The 20,524-nt window shown below is 38.7% G+C and overlaps 1 protein-coding gene across 1 annotated transcript; it reads right to left on the bottom strand.

The window, feature by feature from the left end:
- Positions 1-3,619: 3,619 nt before the first annotated feature.
- On the bottom strand, positions 3,620-17,416 carry RBM11 (RNA binding motif protein 11). Its single transcript, XM_070403496.1, has 5 exons — positions 17,267-17,416; positions 13,150-13,312; positions 10,266-10,338; positions 8,244-8,340; positions 3,620-6,310 (listed from the first exon to the last, which is right to left on the bottom strand). The coding sequence occupies exons 1-5, from the start codon at positions 17,360-17,362 to the stop codon at positions 6,023-6,025; spliced, it is 717 nt and encodes a 238-aa protein (XP_070259597.1). The 5' UTR covers positions 17,363-17,416; the 3' UTR covers positions 3,620-6,022.
- Positions 17,417-20,524: the final 3,108 nt, after the last annotated feature.

Here is a 20,524-nt window from a genome sequence, read left to right on the forward strand (position 1 = left end):
TCTCTCTCTCTCATACAACATCTGTATACTTTATGTGCTCATCACTGAAGTCTAGGCTCCTTCCATAATCTTATATTTGATCCCCCACAAACTTCATTGTCTCCCCCACCACCATCCTTTCCCCCTGATAACCATTTTGTTATCTGTATCTATGAGTTTGTTTGTTTAATTTCATTTTGGAAATAGTTTTTTTTGTTTTTAATTACAGTTGATTTACAATATTATATTAGTTTTAGGTGTACAACCCTGTGATTAAACATTTATATAATTTATGAAGTGATTACCCTCATAAATCTAGTACCCATCTGACACCATACATAGTTATTACAATATTATTTACTCTATTCCCTATTCTGTACTTTACATCCCCATGACTATTCTGTAACTATCAATTTGTAGTTCATAATCCCCTCACATTTTTCAAGCCAACCTTACCCCCCCTCCCATTGGGCAATTATCAAAATGTTTTCTGTATCTATGAGCATGTTTCTTGACTGCTTGTTTGTTTAATTTGTTTTTTATATTCCACATATAAATGAAAACATGGCATTTGTCTTTCTCTGACTTATTTCACTCATCACAATACCCTCTGGGTCCATAGATGTTGCAAATGGCAAGATTTTTTCTCTTATTGTTTTTAAAGGCTGAGTCATATTTCATTGTATATATGCACCACTTCTTTATCTATTCATCTATTGATGGACACTTAAGCTACTTCCATATCTTAGCTATTGTAAACAATGCTGCAATGAACAAATACCTTTTCAATTCAGTTTTTTGAGTTTCTCCAGATAACTATCCAGAAGTGGAACTGCTGGGTTGTTTGATGTCTCTTGTTATAGCCTTGGTTTTAAAGTCTATTTTGTCTGGTATAAGTATTGCTACCCTAGATTTTTTTTCCTGTTTTCATTTTCATAAAATAACTTGTCCTTCCCTTTTCACTTTTAGTGTGTGTGTGTCTTTCAATTTGAAATGAGTCTCTTATAGACAGCTTATGTAAAGGTCTCATTGTTATCCATTCTGCCATTGCATGTCTTTTAATTGGATAATTTAATCTATTTTCATTTAAAGTAATTGTTGATAGATATTGCCATTTTGTTATTCATATTTTTGATATATTTTTACATCTTCTTAAAGAAGACCCTTTAAGATTTCTTATACTCCCTTTCCTTTCTATGTACCTATACTTCATAGGAGTTCTTATGCAGTCTTAAAGCTTGAAATACCATTGCTATGGCAATATTTTAAATGTTTAAGACTTCAACCTAGACTTCTACCACAGTCTTTTGTGTACAAACTTCTTGATCTCCCATTAGATTTATGGTATCTAAGTCATAATTAACATGTCCAAAATTCTGCTCCTGATCTTTCTCCAAAATTTGCTCCTTCATAGTTTTCCTCATATCAATAAATGTAACTTTATTCCTCCAGTTACTCTGACCAAACACCTCAGAGACATTGTTGACTCCATTCATTTTCTCTTTTCCAATAGAATTAGTGGTGCATTGTCAGCTCTACCTTCAAAATATATCCATAATCTGACCATTTACCACTTCTATGGCTACAACTTTGATCTAAGAAACCTTTTCTTTGCCTGTATAACTTCAATAGGCTCAATATTTTTGCCCTTTTCACGTCCTCACTTTTACCCATTTACAAAACATCTCCACTACAAGTCAGTGCTTACAATGGCTGATAAGGTCCCATTATTTTCTGATCTCATCTTTCCCTTGATCAACTTCATCTACCACACTGACTTCCTTCCCTTTCTTCTAAGTATGTTTCTTCCAGCTCTTCCCTCAGATATCCATACAGTTTACTTCCTCTCCTGGTTCTTTTTTTTTTTTTTTAATTCCTAAACATGTCTTTATTTATTTTATCTTTCTACTAGAATGTTCCATGAGATCAGGATATTTTATCTTTTTAATTTATTTCCATATCCCAAGACCCTGTATCCTTGAGAGAATGAAGTGATACTGACAAGAGGCAAGACATTTTACTTCTACTGGCCCAAAACTTGGCTGAAGATGTGCAAAGGGGGGAGTCTTAGATTCCTTCTTTTTATTCTGTGTATTCAAGTGATTGGCTCCTCCTCCGAGGATTATTTTCTTGAAGAAAGGAGACTCTAATGCACTTCCATTGAACTGTGTTTACCTCTGATACAACATTTTCCTGAAATCGCCTTTCTAACTGTCCATCTCTGCCACTAGATCATAAGCTCCTTGAATGTTGGGACCATACTTTTTCAGTGATGTAGTCTCAGCACCAAAATCTGTGTTTAGAATGATATTCATTGTTGATTGATTTTCTTAATGAATACTCCAAGCAGGAAATGAAGAAAACCCGAACAAGGTCACAGTGGTTACTTAGAAATAAAGGGAAGGGAATTGTCTAGAATAACTTCCAGGGTTTTGATTAGCAAATAGGAGAGTCTGCATGTTTCCCTTGTGATTAACTTGGAGGCAAGTTAAAATCAATGAGCATTTGTCAGCATGAGATAAGCAGGTGGAGTGAGGGTCATTTTCCTAAACAGAATATTACCATTTTTATTGTATAGATATAGAAGCAAAGACAGTAATTATTAGGATTCAAATAATGTATTAGATTAACACTATTCATTTAAAGAATGTTTTCATATATTAAGCTCCCCAAACAAGGTCAAGTAGTTGAGCCAATTTCTTGTTAGAGGCAGGCTCCTTGCAGTAGATGATATTATGTAGGGTTATTGGGCTTAATCTTTCTCAGGGTTTACAACTCAGAAAAAATGTTAGTTTACATCTTTATACTGGTTATGTTATCTATTTACAATTTCAGTTGCATATGTATTTCTTAATCCTTATATAACCTGTTGATATAAAAAGATGGTATTGGAAGCTCAAAAGAAAATTTTACCAGGAAACAGATAAACTGAGAATCAGATACTAGATCACTGCTCCTCACTTGCTAGGGCAATTTTTGTATGCACATGAAGTGATTCTTGCAGGTTGGTCATGACTGGGAATAAGAAAACTTTACTTAGCCCACAGTTGGGGCAACATGTGAACTTGTAGGACTCACTCTGCTCAGGCAGAATAAAATCATCACTAACAACCTCAGCAATTACTGCGTAGTAAAAACTAGAAAGGTTGTGCTCACTCACCTTCCCTGGGCTTGAAGTGGAAAGGCAGGTATCAGTTTTTGTTAAATTTTTTTTTTTTAGCTTTAAATTGTAAATATTTCTATTGAGATTTATATAATAATGCTCATATTTACCAAAATCAAGCTCAGGCTCTTAATTCATTTTGCTCAATGGGGAAAAAAAATGAGAAAACAGACCCTTAATTCTGATTTAACTGGGTTTACTAGGATGTATAGAAATAGAAAACATGAGGTAGAATATGCACACTTACATATTTCAAGGGTGTGTTTTGCATTCATCTTTTGGACCAATTTTAATTCTAATTACTTTATCTATTGTTGGTTTTTTCCCCCCACTACATTATATAAACAAATTTTGAAAAAATTAATTAGTCAGTATGAGAATAAAAGACTGATTTTGTTCTCAAATTTAATGTTTCATCTAACAATTGAAGTAGAATGTATACATACTTAAAAATAAATAGATTTTGAGAGTGGAGACTTAAAAATGGAAAAACAAAACACTCTAAGGCAAATAATTTAAATTTTAACTAAAATATAGTATTGGGAAAATAGATAATTTAAAATTACATAGGATTGTAGATACTATTAACATTTTAAGAGAAGTTTTATATTTTCTAACGAAAGACACTAGGTAAAGAGGTAAATTTGCTTTCTGGTTGTTTCTTATTGGCTGACTTGCTGAAGTTGCTATTGAGTTAATTCCTGCCTGAAAGAAGATGCAAGAATTCCTTGGAGTTCTAAGATTTTAGTTACTGTAACAGTATTTCAAGATAATTTTCTTACAAATATGCTACTCTTATTTGTTAAGAGACATTTCGCCTGTAAATTTCCCCTACAATGCCAAACACATTGAAATAATTTAGGGCTAAGGTTTTTTTTCCCTATTTACATAGAAATATATTCTCCCTTTGGCATAATTCTAAATTGCAAAAAACGTGAACTTAAAAAGAAAAAAAAAATGTGGGTTTTTGTTGTTGTTTTTTTTTAGTGTGAATAGTTAGGAACATGAAAGTATACATGTCAACCTACAATAAGCAGAATTTAGTTTTTCATGTGGACCAGATGGAAATAGACTAATATTCAGATTTAATACAAGCCTAATATAAGGCATTATATACTTATAACTAAAAGTTAAATTCAGTTACTCACTTTGCTAAAAACATCTTTATTATTTTAAATAATAAAGATCTACAGAATACTATTCAACATGAAAAAGAACTATCCAAGCATGGCTTTTCCTACTGAAATGGGTGGGGACCTCCCAATGATTCTTTCAATTAGCTTTAATAAATAAATATTTCCATTGTTTTAGTTTATGGTGAGCCAAAACATGAAAAAAATGTCCAAATAAACCATTAATTTTACATGTTAAATAAACAAGCCAGAAATAGGAAACTTGATTTGAAAATAAATATTAAATATCATACATTAATGAAATAGTCTATTATTATCAAGATTTACTTGTTAAATATACCCTCTTAAACCCAGTTGGTAAAAGAAGTTGATGATAAATTCAGACATAGCCAACTAATTTTCATGAAATAAGTGAGAACAGGCAGATGTTCATATTTATATACAGCTGTATAAAAAGGGAATGATGCAAAAAATAGCTCCATATTAATCATTTTTCCTTAGGTATCACTGCCATATATCCTCATTTTATGAAATACAGTAAACCTGCAGGAGCATAAGGCTGAGAATGTCATATTGACAAATAAAAAAATGATATTAGCAAAGAAAACTAAAGCTTGCTTATTCCATTTTTGTTAGGAACAACAACATGTAACTCTTAAATATGTGTACTAGTTTCACTTAGAAAATCTACCATTCCATATAGGCAACACTCTAGGAAAGCATGGTGCCTTATCCATAAGTGGCTTTTGATTGACAGTTTAGTGAAATTTCATTATCACTATTAAAATATATCACTCAAAAGTATATTTCTTGTTGACAATGTGTTAGCAATACCATTACCAAAGCAAGTAGTAGTATATTATCTTTAAATTTTTGTAATTGAAAACAAAATTTCAATAGCAAATCAGATGCCATATTATCTATACTAATAAAAGGGTAATATGCTAATTAGACCAGGAGACCTTCCCGACGTCCTTCCGGACAAAGCCATGGTGGCGGGGCTGAGGCAGAGGTGGTTAGGGGCGACCAGGCCAGGAGGGGAGGGCAGTTGGGGGTGAACAGGCTGGCAGGGGGGCCAGTTGGGGGTGAACAGACTGGTGGTAGGGGGGGAAGTTGGGTGCAAGCAGGCTGGCAAGGGGGGCAGCTGGGGTCAATCAGGCCAGCAGGGGTGGGCAGTTGGGGCCATCAGGCTAGCAGGGGGGCAGTTAGGGGGAGAGCAGGCCGGCAGGGGGGGCAGTTGAGGGCCATGAGGCCAGCCGGGGAGGGCAGTTGGGGGCCATGAGGCCTGCAGGAGAGGGCAGTTGGGGACCATGAGGCCAGCAGGGGAGGGCAGTTGGGGGCCATAAGGCTGGCAGGGGAGAGCAGTTGGGGGCCATCAGGCCAGCAGGGGGGGGGGGCAGGAGGGGCGGGGCAGTTGGGGGTGAGCAGGCCAGCAGAGTGGTTAGGGGCGATCAGGCAGGCAGGTAGGTGAGTGGTTAAGAGCCAGCAGTCCCGGATTGCAAGAGGGATGTCCCAAGTCGGACATTCCCCAAGGGGTACTAGATTGGAAAGGGTACAGGCCAGGCTGTGGGATATTACCCTGCCGTGCACGAATTTCGTGCACTGGGCCACTAGTTATATATATCAAAGTACATAAGAAAGCCATAACATTTGTCACTTGGTAGAATACAGGCTTTTTTTTTTTTTTTTGTCTTTTTCCTTTTAAAAGCATCAAGACCAGTGTAGATAAATTAATTTGAAGGTAATACTAATATCTTTTCTTCTTCTTACACTTTCGGAACTTTTTGCTATATTCACTTTCTCTAATGTTTTCTGTGCTACTATCACTATCACTAGTTTGTTTTTGCCTCTTTCGTTTATTAATTTGGTAAAGGTCAGGATCATGTGGTTGTTGGTGAGGCCATTCATAAGAGCTGGGTCCAGCCTCTAGATTTGGAACATGGTTTAGTGAAGGAGGCATAGCTGTGTTCTTAGGAAGTGGTGCTGTCATCTCACAGTAAGGAAGCTGCAGCGCTGGATTACATGCATGCCACTGCTGTGGGAAAAAAAACACATTCATTTATCAAAACATGACCAAAATGTTAAAAAAGTTTACAGTTTACATGCATTATACAAATAACTACAAGAAAATCAAACTGTGTATTAGTATAAGAAAGGCAATGATTTTGTAAAGTAGAGATGTGGTAGTTTCCTTAAATAGTTAACAAAGACTCAAGTAGTATACAGCTTACTACAGTACAGTCTAGTTCTGTCCTATAGAAATAAAATGCAAGCTAAGTATGTAGTTTTAAATCTTCAAGTAGGCACAATAAAATATATATAAAACAAGTGCAATAAATAATGCATTTTATTTATCTCAAAATATCCAAAATATTATCATTTCAACATGTAACCAATAAAAAATTATGAGATATTCTACTTTCTTTTTTCATACTAAGTCTTCAAAATCTGGTATACATTTTATACTTACAGTATATCTCAATTCCGATGAAAATTTTCATAGAAAATACTTGATCTAAATTTAGGTTACATAAAATGTACATTTGAGAAAGTAGATACACATATCAAAGTTCTTTCAAATATAAGTAAAAGTTTTCCAGTAACTGAATTAATAACATTTTAAATTTTATATTGGTTACAGTATAAATAACACAGTGATACAGTTTTTGGTTTCACATGTGTCTAATAGCCACTATATTGTATAGCACCGTTGTCAATGGTTATGATATACACTTCTTTCTTTTTTTGAAGTAATTTTTAACTCAAATTTCTAACTATTCAAAGTACATTAAAGATTACTAGAGATAACATGAGAGTGAGTAAGTGTATGTGTATGTTTTTCTCAGATCTACCAAAGATTAAAAATGCTGGGAAAAAGATATTGACAGCTTCAGATGAGAACTGGTGTTTACGAGTAGCTCACTATAGCTAAGAAAAGTTTTTTCCAGAAGTTAAATTACCAATTTTCCTTTTTTACAAAAGTGAAAACAGCTATTTTAAAATCTGAAGCTCACATGTATGCTGGATGTTTGTAAAAACCCCACCCTGTCAATCAGAATACCTGTGTTATAGTCCCACATATGTCAGTAACAAGTACAATCTTGGGCTTGTTTATCAATATTCTTGGACCTCAATTTTATTATGTATAAAATTATGAGCTGGAAAAACAAATAATTTCCCAAGTTCCCCTTTAATAATAAAGATCATAATTAAGATTTCTAAGCCAAAACCATATTTTTTGAGAGTCTTTGGAAATAATGTATTTTATTACATTAAAAATCTTTGCCTCTAGTTAAAAAAAAATATTCTTAAATTAATCCAAGTCCAAAAGCAATATATTTGTGATTAATGTTTACATTATGTAAAAACAATTCACCAAATAAAATAATTCAATTCTAAAAAATATCTTTTAAAACAGCCATGTAAGCTCTAGCCGGTTTGGCTCAGTGGACAGTGTCAGCATGCAGAACAAAGGATCCCGAGTTCAATTTTGATCAAGGGCATGTACCTTGGTTGTAAGGTCCTCCCCGGCCTGGTTGGGGCTCATGTGGGAGGCAACCAATCTCTGTTTCTCTCACATGGATGCTTCTCTCTTTCTCTCTCTCTTTTACTTTCCCTAAAAATCAATGTAAAAATATCCTCAGGTGAGGATTAACAAACAAAACAAAACAAAACAAAAAACAAAACGTCACTTAAATGACAACTCTACTCAAATTTTACTCGGACCACAGTGCATCATCACTCTCATCTACTCTTCGACGGACATGCTGGCTGTTTGCTGAGGTAGGTACTATGTTCTGGACTTAAGACAACTGTATTAGAGCCCTCTGCCATTGGGGGAAAGTGTTCTGGGAAGCTGCTGACTTTGTCCCAAGATTAGATTTGAGCACTGTAAGCTCCCAATAGTTTTCATATTCTTCACAGTTTGCATCACATTATATATTGAACCAAAGGCATATCAAACTTACCATCTTCTGAAAGAAAAAATATTCTTGAGGTAAAGCTGCATTATTAGTTGGAAAGAACTGCATGGGAAAGAAAGAACTGCCCATGGCTTCTTCATTTCTTTGGAAAGGTAAAAGAAAATAATAAAAAGTTAAAATTCCAACCCTCAAATGTCCATTTTTCTTAAAAATAAAACCACAGCTCTTTATAATTAAAAAGAGAGAAAGAGAGAGAGAGAGAGAGAGAGCGCTCCTCTAAGAGAATGTGGTTAAGAACAATTAACTGTAAACATACATATACAAATAATCAGTTAATTAGGTATAGCAGCACCTTAAGTCATATTAATAGCTACATGCTGAAATCTCAATATTTCAGTATGCCATATTATTATTATTTTTTTTTTACATAGTATTTTCATATAAATTTGACCTTCATTCCTGTGAGCTAAATTTTATCCCCACTTTAGAGATGAGACAAATGTGTGAATTTAAGTCCTACTGTTCAGTATGGAACTACAACCAAAACCAGCTTTCTTACTCCAATACTTTTTCTCCAAAACTCAGTGCCAACTTGAACTGATGATTTTCCATATAGTGATCTTTTCTAAGGGAGGCAAAGTGACTCCAAGACCATAGCCCCCAGGAAAGACAGACACTGAATGAGGCTCACAGCCACGGCGGTTAGGGCTGGTCCATGGCAGTCACTCCTAACACATACTCAAGACATGCCGGATGGGACCTAGTGCTCGAGCATGAACTTTGAGTTCTAATCTTGACTCTCTCACTAATTAACCGGGACCGGGACAACCTGCTCAACTTGAGTGAACTCTCTAACTGTAGCCTGGAGTTCAGGACGCCATCCCGGGAGAAATAAAGGTAAATGTATGCGAACCCCGCAGTGCAGGCCCTGGCCCAAGCTTGGGGCTCAGCAACCGGCCTTGGCCGGGCTCAGGCCTGGTGTTTAGAGTCACATTTGGCTTTTTGATAGGAAAATAGTAAGCAATGTTAATTTTATAAAGAAAAAGAACACTTAGATATGAAGACAGCAGAGCAAGTCATTAATAATTATCAAGGGTAAATTCAATATTTTACAGATATTGAACAGTCAAAAAAATGTAGACATTTTTCTCAATTTATTTTTGAATGTATATTCACTGTTTATATAAATTATGCTCTTTCCTAAATGTACTGATGTTAACATGAACACGTATTTGCTGATTTCTTTTTTTTTTTAAATATATTTTATTGAGTTTTTACAGAGAGAAATAGAGAGTTAGAAACATCGATGAGCGAGAAACATCGATCAGCTGCCTCCTGCACACCCCCTACTGGGGATGTGCCCACAACCAAGGTACATGCCCTTGACCGGAATCGAACCTGGGACCTTTTGGTCTGCAGGCCGACGCTCTATCCACTGAGCCAAACTAGTCAGGGCTGCTGATTTCTTCTACACATTCATATAGTAATAAAAACTGCTAATTTAAAACTGTGGTGTGTAAAGCTTCATTTCAAAGTGTACTATTTTCTTCTATGGAGATGTTCAAAAAATTAAGTTACAAAAACTGGCTAGATCTATAGCTTGTCTTCATTAGTCTACTTGCTCCAGAGTATTGTACAATTTTAATGTTAATACTAATAATCCTTGCGACAGAAAGTATACTTTGGGAAGAGTGCAATTAACACAGGCAGGTAGAGGCAGTCAGATGAATAGGTGTATATCCCAATTGTAAGTGTTGAGAGTAGTACCACAGAAGGCTAACTGATCCATCACAACGAGGCCTTGGATGCTTAAATGATTAACAGCTATGAAAAGAGCATAATGAACGGTAAAGAATATACAGATATAACTCCCTACACCACATGCTACTGAAAATAGTATGACTGAAGTTAAATGAAAATATCTTGTCACTTTTCATGGTTTCAGAAAAAATGAATTCCTTAATTTTATTGTATGCCTAAATGGTAAGGTTTACAATAATCCAAAACGTTTCCTGTCACGAGAACATCTTTATTTTCTTTACCTTCATGAAAAAATATTTTAATTACCTGTAGCTGTGTGAATTGATCTTAACACAGCTCTCAAAACTTTGATTAGTTGGTTCAGAAGAGCGAGAACTCCCTTTAAAAGAAATAGAATAACATGGTGATTACTTCATTGTATAATTTTTTTGAGTTCTAACATAAAACCATAAAAACCCTCCAAACCAAAATGGACGTAGTATTAAGTAAAATTCTATACTCATATAAGATACATGAATATGTTATTGGTCTCTCAAGTAATATTTACAGATTGTTTATATTATTATAAATGACTAAATTATAATCAGGCTTTGTCGAAAGCAATGGCTCTACAATAAAATTATATTGACATGGGACCATATAAGATACATGCTGTTTTGTTCTATACACCTGTAAACTAAAAATGGCAACTCATCAGTGTTATTTGCCTCCCATGTATACGGCATGAGTTCTTTAAACTGCACTGACAAAGCCAATGCAACCTTACATAGGATGCTAAGCAGCTGTGTAGGGAAGTGTTAGAACATGATGTCCTGGACCATTCCACCAGCTTTTATTAATTAAAAGCTGGTAGAATGGGACAGTGCTGAGAGCATGATGCAGCCAATTTTCTTTGCAAAGAAATTAACAGAATGAAATGCAAAGAGAAGCACTTTTCCTTTGCAACAAGGCATTGTTTTGTTATTCTTATTTGTTTTTGCATAGGAAGAGAAATAAAAACAAACAAACAAACAAACAAGAGATATATCAATAAGCCTGAATCATTTAGGGGAGAGAAGCAACAGAAGCATTGCAAGCATTGCCTCTATCAGTCCTTTCGAACATAAAAGGCCTAGAGTATTAGTAGTGTTCTCGAGATATCTAATAAAAGATGATCAGTTCTTGGCATGTGTATAGGAGAAGGCACTCGAGGCTATTCATGTCAGGAAGCTTTCTTCCACCACTATAAAGGGTCACTCTGGAGCTGGATTTGGTCAGTTGCTCTTAAAGGGGCTTAGATCCAGGGCAATATACATAACATGATTCCTTCCCCTAGTTCCAAGAAGAAGGACTGTTGCCTACTATATCTTCCAAATAGTAGGTATTTTATATCATATACTAGAGGCCCGGTGCACAAAAATTTGTGCACTCGGGGGGGAGAGGGAGTCTCTCAGCCCGGCCTGTGCCCTCTCGCAGTCTGGGACCGTTCGGGAGATAATGACCTGCTGGCTTAGGCCTGCTCCCGGGTGGCAGAGGGCAGGCCCAATCCCTAGGTGCAGCCACTGGTTGGGCTCAGAGCACGGCCGATTGGGGAGTTGGGGCACGGCCCCCTGTCATGCACAGAGCAGGGCGGATCGGGAGGTTGCAATGCCACCCTCAGTCACGCTCAGGGTAGGGCCGATTGGGGGGTTGGGGCACCGCCCCCGTCACACTCAAGGCAGGGTTGATGGGGAGGTTGCGGCGCCACGCCCTGTCACGCACAGAGCAGGGTCGATCAGGGGGTTGGGGAGCTCCCCCCGTCACGCACAGAGGAGGGCCGATAGGGAAGTTGGGGCACCGCCCTCTATCACCCACAGAGCAGGGCCAATCAGGGGACTGGGGCGCCGCTACTGTCACACTCAGGGCAGGGCCGATGGGGAGGTTATGGCTCTACCCCGTCACACACAGAGCAGGGCCCGTGGGGGGTGTTGGGGCACCGCACCCTGTCACACACAGAGCAGGGCCAATCAGGGGCTTGGGGCGCTGCCCCCTATCACACACAGAGCCGCAGGGCGATCAGGGGGTTGGGGAGCTCCCCCCTATCAGGCACAGAGCAGAGCTGAAGGGCTGATCAGGGGGTTGGGGTGTCTTCCCTTGTCACGAACAAAGCAGGGCAGATAGGGAGGTTGTGGCCCCGCCCCCTGTCACACACAGAGCCACAGGGCGATCAGGGGGTTTGGGCGCTGCTCACTGTCACGCTGATCCCGGTGCTGGGAGGCATATTACCCTTTTACTATATAGAATAGAGGCCTGGTGCACGGGTGGGGGCCGGCTGGTTTGCCCTGAAGGGTGTCCTGGATCAGGGTGGGGGTCCCCATTGGGGTGCCTGGCCAGTCTGGGTGAGGGGCTGAGGGCTGTTTTCAGGCTGGCGGGTGACTGAAGCTCCCAACCGCTCCTTTTTTTCTTTTTTTTTTTATTCTGGGCCAGCTTTAGCTCTGAGGCTCGGCTCCAGCTATGAGACCTCCGCTGCTGAAAGCAGGGATCTGGCCTTTGTTTACCTTCTGTATTTGAAACTTTGTTACAACTCCAGCTCTGAGATCCCGGCTGACTGAAAACAGGTTTCTGGGGTTTGGTTTAGCTTCTATATTTGTTACAATGTTTCTTAGACTTGCAGCTCAGAGGCCGGCAGCGCAGGCGGGGAACATTGGAGTCCTCAGTCACTGAAGCAAGCAAGCCTCCCTGTTCGCTTCAAGCTGCCTGGCTGCCGGCCGCCATCTTGGCTGGCAGTTAATTTGCATATCGCCCTGATTAGCCAATGGGAAGGGTAGCAGAGGTATGGCTAATTACCATGTTTCTCTTTTATTAGATAGGATTAGCAATGACAAAAGGATGAGCAAATATTTTTGCTATATAAAAGCTAGAATTGTGTGTCTCCAGTTCATTTAAATTTTGCCTAATTTATAATAGCCAATAGCAACTATCATAGATATTTGCTGGCTGATACTAAAATAGAATATTAAAATTTTTAATACAGAAGCAATGCAATAGGGTTGGCAATGTAATTGGCAATACTAATTACTAGTAATTACATACTATTATGAATTAAACATGTGTTTTGAGAAAATTTAATAGAGACTATGGGAGCACTTTTTTGGTCTTTGCTATATAGAAAACAAAATGCTTACACTTCTGAACTCACCAACAATAATAAAACTCACTTGGATAGACCTACCAAATCGATACTGCACATTAATCGGTCTTCCATATAAACGAATTCCATTCAGCAAAGCTATGGCATAAGACACTGATTCTGGGTGTTTAAAGCAGACAAATCCAAAGGACTTCGGCTTTCCTTCTCTGTCTTTGCATATAGTCACTTTGGTTAATGGCCCAGCCTAGAAAAAACTTAAAAATTATTTTCTCATAAATCTAAAGATGTTTTTCACAAATAACTCAAGTACATTTAGTTTTAGATTTTAAAAAATCTGTTAGCAATAACAGCTTTATGTAGTTCTGCTAATAATAGATTTTCTTAACAATTAATATTACACTTCATCACACTTTCTTGGTACTTTCTGGCTCATCAAAAAACATTTATGGTGTTAAGAGTAGGAAATTGCCCTAACCGGTTTCGCTCAGTGGATAGAGCGTCGGCCTGCGGACTCAAGAGTCCCAGGTTAGATTCCGGTCAAGGGCATGTACCTTGGCTGCGGGCACATCCCCAGTGGGGGGCGTGCAGGAGGCAGCTGATCAATGTTTCTCGCTCATCGATGTTTCTAACTCTCTATCCCTCTCCCTTCCTCTCTGTAAAAAATCAATTAAATATCTATAAAAAAATAGGAAATTATAGGTAATGGGAAATTCTAGGTAATAGGTCTAAATTTTGAAAGGAATACTATAATACCCTTCAATTAGGTTTAATAAAACAATTTAGAGAGCATTTACCAGTGTATAACTAAAAAATGAAATGACAAACCCAATATTGGTTGAGTTATGACAAAAAACAAAACTAGTAAAAATTTATCACAGCCTAATTTTTTTCTGTAAGAAGTTTTTTCATCAAGAAATGTTTTAATATATAGTGGATTATTTATAATTAGTGAAAAATCAGAAAGGCTCTAAATCCAACTGGAGAATGTTATTCTGTGGTGCATTATTAAAATACTAGAGGCCCGGTGCACAAAATTTGTGCACGGGGCGGTGGGGGGGGGGGGGTGGTGGTGGCGGTGGTGGTCCCTCAGCCTGGCCTGCAACGACGCCAGCATCCCTTGCCCCGGCCTCCGGCCCGAGGCCCCTCCCCTCCCCTCAATCCGCACAGCCGGGACCCCTTCCCTCCACGCTGCTGGGGCACGGACACTGGGCTCGCGTTGCCAGGGCAACGCTGCCAGCATCCCGCCCCGGCCACTATGGGCACTGCCACCTTTGTCGCAGAGTGATGGTTAATTTACACATTACTCTTATTAGATAGGATCATATATGGACATATTCAATATGTGATATTGAACCTGTCATAAGAAATATGGAGTAAAAAAGTGGAGTCAAATATTATAAAACAAATAATTTTGTTAATTATACTAGTAACTAAGAAAAAGTTTGCATCACCATGGTAATGATCAGAGGAGGGAAATACATAAACAGCTAAGATTTGATAAAGAAGGGCTCAAACTTTTAAATTGTACCATAATTAAAACTGATTGCTTTTCTCTGTAGAGATGGATAATTGTAGTAAGAAACTGCTTTTAATCTGAAGAAAAATGTTAATTATCATCTTTCAAATGATGCTGTATTTTAGGAATCAGTTTTCTTTTCATTCTCTGCTTTCTCATGAACTAGCTCGTCCTCCCTTCTGGCTTCAAGGATCACTTCATCAAAAAATCTATTTTTTTCCTACTGATTTTCTTCTTTTGTGCCTCTTTCTAAGAGACAGTCTCCTGGAGACTTCCATGTGATTGTACTTCAAACTCAACATTTTGAAACTTAATTCATTATCTTTCCCCTGGAAATCTATACTCCATTCCTTAGTTAAAAGTACAAAGATATTAAAGCTTACTTTCTCACTTCAAAGGATAATCAGAAATTTGAAAGACACTAGTAAAAAGATAAATGCATTGTAACAAAACCAATTTTAATCAGTACTTTTCTACCACTGGTATTAAATATATGAAATCACAAAGGGACAGAATATCTTAAATGCTTTGAATTTTATAAATTCAAAGATGCCAAAGCATGTTGAAAGATAAAATTCAACAAGAGATGTGCTTGTAGCAACAATCACATTAGCTTAATCTTTTTATCGAAATAAAATACATTAATAGTGTTGTAGTTGTCAAGATTTGCTGGTTGGCTGGGTTGAAGCCTTTCTAAAAGATACCTCACTTTAGCAACCTCTCCTAGAACAGTGATTTTCAACCTTTTTCTTCTTAAGACACACATAAACTAATTACTAAAATTGTGCACACACCAAAAATATATTTTTTACCAATCTGATTTAAAAAGTTGTTATAATTTTGATTCATTCACACCAGATGGCTGTTGTTGTGTTGGCTGTTGTCATTTTTTTATTTGACAATCTAAGGGGAAAGAAGTCAGTGCCCCTGACTAAATTGTCAGGCACTGCATGTTTTAAAATTCTTGTGGCAGAGGTGGAAAATCGCTGTTCTAGAATAGAAAAGGACGTAGGCAAAATAAAAACATATGCTTGGTTGCCTTATCATTAGAAAAGATGAATATTTTGTTTGGGTAGACATAAAAAATGAGACTATAGATCCAGTCCTTACTGAGTAGAAATAACATGTGCATGGGGGCCTTCATGCCTTATTCCTCCCACCCCTCCTTTGTTTTTGGAGGCTCAACATAAAAAAGCCTTCTGGAGAAAAAGAACGATTAAGTTTCCCAACCCCCCTCTCTCCCTCCCTTTCCTCTCCTTTCCTTCTGTTTTTTTAGAGTGACAAGTTCTAATGATATTGGGGGGGGGGGGGTATAACTATAGGAAAAAGACAAGTATTAGAGCAGATTTTAAAAAGCAAGTTTTAAAAGATGGCAAGTTATTGGAAGGATAAGCTTAAAAGGCTTATACTTCATATTTTTCAAATATTAAAAAGGTTTATGTCCAGGACAGGAAACTGTATTCCTGGAAGGGACTGTCTCTATCAAATTGTATCTACTAGTATAATTAACAGAGGGGAACTTTAGTTCAGAGGCAAAGGGCCTTTCAAAAACTAAATGAAGAACCCTTTTCCTGGCTGCTACTCATACTTACTCATGGAAATTCAGGTTTTGCTATTGTCTCAATGGGAACTTGTCCTTATTCCGATAGGGGAACTCCCTCTTTCCTGATTTCTCTTGATGGTAGCATTAGCAGTACTGTCAGCAGTGGTGGCAGCAGCACACAGTGAGTGCCAGGCTCAGTAGTTTTACCTGGATGCATTTATTAATCTTCACACATCATATTGGAGATACTATTGCGCCCGAGCAACATTTCAGGAAATCGAGGCACTGATATTCAGTTACTTGCCCAAGGTCACATTGCTGACGTCAGAACTCACACTTAAAAACAAACAAACGAAAAACTTGGCTATACTATCTATCCGCTCTTCTGTCGATTATCCCAAATCCTGGCAATTAATTTTGTCTTCCCTTTTTAAAAGACCAAAGTCTACCTCTTAAACTGTATGCTTAGTACCTCACTTAGCGTTTGCCATGTAATTCTGGGTCTTTAAACGACGGAATGAACGGCTGAATGAGTATATCCCTTTCGCAAGTGAGAACCAGGTGTACAGAAGAGGAATAGGTGTTTACAGGAGGCAAGAGGCTCAATCCTGGAGGCAGCAGGTCTGGAATATTTCTGGGTCTTCCGGGCATGAGATAAAAGGAACCGACCAGGGAATTAATTGCTCACAGTCATGACTTAGCTGAGCAGATCACCTCAAATCTCACTTATCAGACACCTCCACGTAAAAGGGCCTGCGGATAAAGTAACGGGTGGGGAACCGTTTACAAATCCCATTTCGCGGGATGTGAGGCGTGAGGACGCTATTTTATCGCCTGAAGCAGTGACAGGGCGGTGCTCTGCCTTCGCCGAGCACAGCGCAGGCCCGCAGCCTCCGCGCAGCCCTCGCCCAGGGCGGGCCCATCACTGCCCGGCGCGGTGTGGGGCGCACCCAGCGCCACTTCACCCCGCGGCTGCTCACCTGGGGACGCGCGCCGGGCGGAGCCAAACCAGAGCCCCGCCAAGATTGGGGCGGAGAGGGCGCTGGGCTCCAAGGGTCCACGCACGCCCCGCCTCTGCGGCTGCGCTTCCGGCTGCGCGCGCCCCGCCCCCTCCGCCGCCCCTTCCCCACCGACGGTACCTGAAGGAACAGCTCGTAAAGGATCTCTTCCCGCACTCGGGCCTCTAAATTCCCCACAAACACCGTCCTGTCGGCCTCCTCCTGAGCAGGGAACATCCCTCCGGTCTTGGCGGAGGACTGAGGAGATGCCCACACGCCGCCCTCCTTAGCCGCTTCACGGCGCTGCCCGGGCAAGGGGCGGGGGCACTGGAGCGCCGCGCGGGGGCGGGGCCTGGCTGGGAAGCCACGCCCCCTCTGCCTGAGGAGCCAGCCCACAGCGCTGCACCCGCCCGGGACTGGCTGGGACTGTGGGGGGCAGGTGGGGGGGGGGGTGGGAATAAGTAAGGCCAGTGTGGAAGGGGTTTGCCCTGCTGCTTGTGGAGTGCCTGCAATATTTCTGGGCACAACATTATTCATTGATTCTAGATTTATTCAACCAGCATTTTATATAAAATTTCTATAGAGCTTACCTTATACCAGTGATGGCGAACCTTTTGGCTTGGCGTGTCAGCATTTTGAAAAACCCTAACTTAACTCTGGAGCCATGTCACATATAGAAATTTTTTGATATTTGCAACCATAGTAAAACAAAGATTTATATTTTTGATATTTATTTTATACATTTAAATGCCATTTAACAAAGAAAAATCAACCAAAAAATGAGTTGGCGTGTCACCTCTGACACGCGTGTCATAGGTTCGCCATCACTGCCTTATACTGTCAGGCTAATGGGGGAAAATCAGTTGCCAAAGAGTAAATGAATCATTAGGATTTTAAAATTATATTCTTTATAAAATTCTTTTTTGAAAGAATGAATGTGTGCATGTATGCATGGATTTGGCTACAATAGAATACTAAAACTAAAGTTTATTCACCTAGATAGCATTTCCTAGAAAAGTCTGAAAATGGCTGCAGAGGTTTTAGGTGGACACTAGAAAGCATTTGAACTTGAGAAAACAGCCTATACCAAGGAATACTAGAAAAGTGTATATAGCAAGTTTTGTGACTGAAGCCAGAATTCTTGAGAATGGCTGCTGGGCACTGTAACAGGATACAATATTTGTACCTTGTATTAGGACTGTACTTTGTATATTGTGTCCCAGTGTGGAGAATTGATTCCTTTGGGACAGCATGGATGGACCTGGAGAATATTATGCTAAGTAAAATAAGCCAGTCTGAGAAAGAATGATTTCACTTATTTGTGAAATCTAATGAACAAAATGAATTGATCAATAAAATTAGACCCAAAGCATGAAGGTATGGAACAGACTGACATACCTTGATGTGGGTTTGGGGAAACGAGAAGAGATAAACCAAAGAACTTATATGTGTAGCCCATGGACACCGGCAATAGGGTGGTGAAGACATGGGGGGCGGGTGGTAAGGGCTGGAAGGACAGGGGTAAAGGGGGCAAGTGGGAGACATCTGTAATACTATCAACAGCAAAAAATATACATAAAAAACACAAATAGGAATATTTTAAGATGCCAAACTCATTTGTCAAGTAGATAATCAAGAAGAATAAGTTAAGCCTTGGAAAATTATTCCATTCTATTTTTTAAGTACCTACTTCAAGTAAGCAGTGTGGTATGGTACATGGACTATAGAACACATCTTCAGCATGCTTTCCTTACATCTTTTGCCAGGATTATTTGACATCAGTATTGCATAAAGAAGTGGTCTCCAAACAGTTTTATATAGTAACTAGAGGCCCTGTGCACGGATTTGTGCACTGGTGGGGTCCCTCAGCCTGGCCTGTGGGGATTGGGTGGAAACTGGCTTTCTGACATCCCCCGAGAAGTTCCGGATAGCGAGAGGGTGCAGGCCAGGCCAAGGGACCAGGTCTCCAACATTCCCTTAAGGGTCCGGGGTGTGGGTGAAGCAGATTCGGGGCCAACAGTGCCCCAGCAGCAACCTAACCCACGGCCAATTCCGTGAGGAATCAGCCTCCCTCCTCTACTGGTTGGAGTGGCTGCTCCCTGGTGGTCATTGTGCATCATAGCTACCGGGCAAATAGTCGAACAGTCGGATGGTTGTTTAGGCTTTTATATATATAGATTTTGCAAATGTATATTTTATAAGCTGATAAGATACTAGTACTATACTATGTATGTTTTAAAAGTAATATGAATGAAATAAAGTAAATATAAACGGGGAAATAAAGAATTGATTCCTACTTGAGGAAGATTTTTAAAAGTCTTAAAAAATAATAAAGATAATTTAAAGAAAGGGGGAAGAAAACTTAGAATCTCAGTATTTTGGTAAGGCAATTATCTGTTAACTTGGCTTCCTTTCTGAAGATACCATATGTCCACATAGAAACCTGAAATCATTATGTTAGTATCATTTAAGTAATCAGGATACCATTTGGCCATTAGGTAGGCATGGAGAGAATTCACTTTGATTTGACAAGGCATGCTTTTGCTTGGTTGGTGGACCAAAAAATAAAAACATAAAAATAAATAATAATCTCTTCAAATGAAAAGAGACACATCTTTGGAACCCTGATTTCTAATTGAACTCTGACATTACTTAATTTTATTTTATTTATTTTTTTTTAATTTAAAATTTTTTATTGATTGATTTTAGAGAGAGAAAGGAAGGGAGAGAAAGAGATGGACATTGGTTTTTTTCTTCCACCTATTTACCCATTCATGGGTTGATTCTTGTATTTGCTCTGACCAGGGACTTAATTTTATGATTTTAGATAAGTAAATTTACTTTTTGGAATTCAAGTTCTATTTCTTAATTTGAATGAACTAATATAATTACTTCATTTAAAAGGTATTTTCTGAGTGCTTGTTATGTGCCAGGCACTGCCTTTAATCCTTGGGAAATACAAGTAAGTATAATGATCTGCCTTCCTGAAGCTTACCGCATAATGGGAGAGACATACTTAAATACAAAATAGTGTGCCAGCAACTTTACTAATCACCTTCAGTTGATATATCATAATATAAATCCTGTCTGCATTTGTTCTTTCTTTCCTCTGTCATCAACATTATTATAGTAGGGTAGAAAGGGGTGAAGGAAACTAGCATGTTATAAGTGTATAACAAATACATGTTCATCAAATGAATGCATACTTGCAAGTTTCTATTATGACTGCACCTATTGATTTTTAAAAATTCATTTACCTTATAAATCTTATCCAAACCAATATATTTCCTTATTAACTCCCTTCAGGCACTGCTTACCTGGGAAGTGTATCTTCAGGTTTTATTGTAATCTGGAAAATAACGTGCAAGATTCATATTACCCTGTCACATCGAAAACACA

Source organism: Myotis yumanensis, unplaced genomic scaffold (assembly GCF_028538775.1).
Source record: "Myotis yumanensis isolate MYYU_CA2020_CCGP unplaced genomic scaffold, mMyoYum1.0.hap1 SCAF_2, whole genome shotgun sequence".
Lineage (NCBI taxonomy): Eukaryota > Metazoa > Chordata > Mammalia > Chiroptera > Vespertilionidae > Myotis > Myotis yumanensis.